General features: G+C 50.3%; 1 protein-coding gene across 1 annotated transcript; it reads right to left on the bottom strand.

The window, feature by feature from the left end:
* Positions 1–522: 522 nt before the first annotated feature.
* Positions 523–3,070, bottom strand: LOC137636719 (uncharacterized). The gene is made up of 3 exons (XM_068369097.1): positions 3,007–3,070; positions 1,463–2,698; positions 523–1,328 (listed from the first exon to the last, which is right to left on the bottom strand). Exons 1-3 carry the CDS (start codon positions 3,068–3,070, stop codon positions 523–525), a joined length of 2,106 nt encoding a protein of 701 aa, XP_068225198.1.
* Between the last annotated feature and the right edge of the window lie 674 nt (positions 3,071–3,744).

The raw sequence follows: 3,744 nt of genomic DNA, 5'->3' as shown, positions 1-3,744 counted from the left end.
ATGCCGGCACCCACGGGTTGAAAGGCTGCTCTGCCCCTAGACCTTGGCCATTCTAGTGAGGTTCTGTGAAGCAGGGCCTTGGTGTCAATTCTTTACTTATATTATCCCGTATGCCTGCCGAGGGACAGCTGGTCGGGGCTGTATCTTCTTGGAGGCAAAGTAAGGGCTTGCTGCAGGTGCTGCGTCTTTTCCTCTTCATCAGGTGGGGGTCAGGCCCCTGGAGCCACGAGCGGAAAAGTTTTCAATTGTAGGAAAAGAGGTACAGTAGTGAGTCGCATGGGAGTAGAAGGTCATGGGAAGGAGGTGACAGGAATGAGTGGGAGGCAGAAGTTGGGAGGGCATAAATTATCCCTGGAGTTCTGGATTAGTGGGAGGGACAGTTGTACAGTAGTGAGTCCCATGTGAGATGAGGGTCATTGGAAGGAAAGTTAAAGTCAGTTAGTGGCAGGCAGAAAATTGGGAACCAAAACATCTCCCTTTTTTTTTCCTTAACTTAGGGTGTCATCTGGGGGGGGGGGGGGGTTATGAGACGAGGAAGGCTCTGTACTGTTGGATGTTATTTAGCACATGTTTAGCTATTGTTTCTGCAGTCGGAGGAGGGGGGGAGGTTATGGTTTGCCGTAGCTGGGTGGTACTTGGACAGGTGAGGAGGTAGTGTTCCAGTGGCTCCTCTCCGGCTGGGTCGTCGCAGTATTGGCAGGGTCTGTCTTCATTCCTGGCCACCTGCCAGCTACATCGGTATCCTAGCCGGAGACGATGGATTATGGTAGCAAGGCCCCTGCTGGTGTCCTTTGTGATGTCATGGGGGTCCATACCAGTCACGTCCGCATACCACCTGGCCGACATGGAGCCTCCCCTGGCAGCCTCTTGTACCTCAGACCTGATCCTGGAAAAACAAGTGTTAACAATTAGTTTTTTGATCTGTTTAAGTGACTTACTCAGGTTTACACCAACAGTTGCACGCCTGAGTGTATTGTTTGCAATCCTATCCGCTTCCTCATTCCCGTGAACTCCAACATGACTCTGAATCCAGTTCAGGGTGACCTTGCGGCCTCCCTGTGCGTGAATTTGTGCCGTAGCCTTGATGGTCGTAATCAACAGCACGTTCTCTGATACTGGGTTTTTTAATATGGCTTGGATGGCTCCCCTGGAATCCGTGTGCACGGTTGTGTCCCCTTGCCTGCTCAACGAATTGGCCAGGGCCTTGGCTATAGCGACCAGTTCAGTTTGGAGTGTCGATGCATGGTCCGACACCCTCCAGCTGTCCACGTAGATGTCTGAGAACACCGCAGCGGCCGTCGCTGGGATGTTTCGATCCACTGACCCATCTGTGAAATAATTGTTGTTAGAATTAGTCCTGTTGATTGCATGTAGGGCTGCCTACAGCATTACTTGAGGGGAGCAAAGGGCTTTGGATGTGGGGAGGGCAGTGAAGTTTGTATTAATTGGGTCGGGGGCCCACGGGGCTGGGGGGTTAAACAATACGTGGTCTTTATATGGGCGTATAGCCTGATGGCTTGGAGAAGACGTCCCACATAAGTGGGGGGTGGGTCAAGGTGCTCGTGGAGGTTGATCAGACCTCGTATTTTGTTGCTGAGGGGGCAGACTCTCCCTGGCTTCAGGGTTTTACTTACTATGGCACATAGTCTCAAGTCAATTCTATCTGCCAGGGGTAAGAGGCCAGTCTCGGTTCGTAATAATTGCAGTCTTGTCCACATAGTAGCTCCCGTTATGAGCCTCATACTGTTGTTCTGTATGACCTCCAAGGAGGACAACAGTCCAGTGGAGAGGCTCGTAAGCGTGGGGGCCGCGTATTCCACCTGCGCGACAATGGCCTGCACATGAAATTTCCTTAGCAAAAGGTGTGATGCTCCTTTGTCCAGGGTGGTAAGCCTTTTCATGGCTACGTACCGAGACGTGACAGCATGCCGGAGATGCTTGACTTGGCTAGCCGGGCTTAAATACTTGTTAATAATGACCCCTAGGTATCTATAATTGCTGACCCATTCTGTAGGGGTGTTATCCAAGATTAGATTGGGGGGATCATAGTCGTGCTTGATGGCCATAGACTTAGTTTTGTTCGAATTGACTTTGAGGCCTAGTTCCCTGCACCCTCCACTTATGATGTCGAGGGCTCTCTGCAGGGCTCTGGGTTTGTGCTGAACAGAGTGGGGGTATACAATGCAGATGTCGTCCGCATATATAAACATTTCTATGCCCCCAGGGAGTTCTAACGCCAACAGGTTCTCAATCAGGATGTTGAACAGGAAGGGGCTGAGGATGCCTCCTTTGGGTGTACCGTTTTCCAGGGGAAGAAAGGGGGAGGTGGCCCCTTGGAAAGCCACTCTGGCTTCCTTATTTTGTGTGTACTGTTTGACCCAGGATAAGAGACGCCTCTTGACTCTCTTCGCTACCAGGGAGAAGAGTATAGCATGGGCACTGGCCAGTTCATAGGCTTTTTTCAGGTCCATGAAGACTATCAGAGCTTTCTTATTATTGATGGCGGCCATGACATCGACGATACATTCGTGCGTTCGTATGCCCTCCGTGAAACTGTACAGTCTAGGATGCAGAGACGACTGACTTTCCACTTTAGTCGGTCGAGGACCATTCTTTCTGACAACTTTTCTGTACAGCTGATGAGGGCGATAGGTCTGGACGCATTTTCTTCTTGGGGCTTTGGGATGGGGTGAATGTTCTGCTGGTTCCAGGTCAGGGGTCTACATCTCTCAATAAAGAATTTGTTTATGAGACGGAGGTAGACGTCCTTCGCTGGAACCCCATGTTTGTGATTGTAGAAAGGTGTATTTAGGTCTGATGCCGCAAATGTTCCATGACAGGAAGGTCAACTTGTGCTGTGTATTTTGTGTGAAATGTGTGCTGTTTATGTCCGCGAAATTGGATTATTTAGGGTTGTACAGAGCTTGGTCAGGTATTCTCTTATGGGGCCCCAGATAATATACATTATTGCTCTGAGACCTTCACCGTAAAGCTTTGTGAAGTTACCTTTGATAATGTCACAGATCTCGTCGGTTGTCTTGTTAGTGACGAAGTCAATTACTCCTTTCATTGTTAGATTCTACAAATCTGACATTATATTTGTTTCTGGGTTATTGTCACTGGTATTATTCTCCGGGATAGCACTGTTAACCGTGGGAGGACGGTGGTCACTTTCTGGTTTGTTTGTCGGGACTGGCATAGGCACCACGGGATTAACTGGGCCCATTGGTGTAATGGCACTATTGGGGGGAGTTTGGGGTTGGGGTGTTTGCTGTTCGGGGGTGGTTTGCACCCGTGGGGGTCACTTTGCACTGGGGGTTCCCTAGGAAGGGGCCTGATGGTGTCATTTGCTTGTTGGGCTTGAGTATGACTATTGTTGGGGGCACTGGGGGGATTATTTACGATGTTTCTTATTGCTTCGGAGGTCTAAGGGACTTCCTCTGTGTGGGTATGGTTTTCCCGAGGGTGGGAAGGGGGTTGCCTCGACCACCTGGGGGGCCTAAAGGCCCTTTGGGGTCTGGGTTTCACTGCCATCCCTGTGGCTTTTGCTCTTGCTTTGTCCACCATGTTTAGTCTTGTCGGGCACCTGTCGTTCCAGGCGTGATGCTCGCTGCCACAGACCGGGCATTTGTCATAGGTCGGTTCTTTCCTACCCAATTTTTCTATACATAGTTTGGACTCATGCTTGCCGGAGCAGATCCCACAGATGTGGAAAAGAGATCTGCACTGTATTGCTATGTGCCC

Source organism: Palaemon carinicauda, unplaced genomic scaffold, assembly GCF_036898095.1.
Source record: "Palaemon carinicauda isolate YSFRI2023 unplaced genomic scaffold, ASM3689809v2 scaffold3672, whole genome shotgun sequence".
Classification (NCBI taxonomy): domain Eukaryota; kingdom Metazoa; phylum Arthropoda; class Malacostraca; order Decapoda; family Palaemonidae; genus Palaemon; species Palaemon carinicauda.
The sequence above is the reverse complement of the archived record's forward strand: the minus strand, read 5'-3'. Positions and strand labels throughout refer to the sequence as shown.

Bases quoted from the DNA above. Each gene is read 5' to 3' on its own strand.
- LOC137636719 (XM_068369097.1), bottom strand. From the start codon at position 3,070: ATGAAAGGAGTAATTGACTTCGTCACTAACAAGACAACCGACGAGATC. The intron at 2,699-3,006 runs GTAACTTCACAA...TGGAACCAGCAG, and splicing joins GATCTGTGACATTATCAAAG to AACATTCACCCCATCCCAAA. The intron at 1,329-1,462 runs GTGGGCCCCCGA...ATTATTTCACAG, and splicing joins TTGTTTAACCCCCCAGCCCC to ATGGGTCAGTGGATCGAAAC.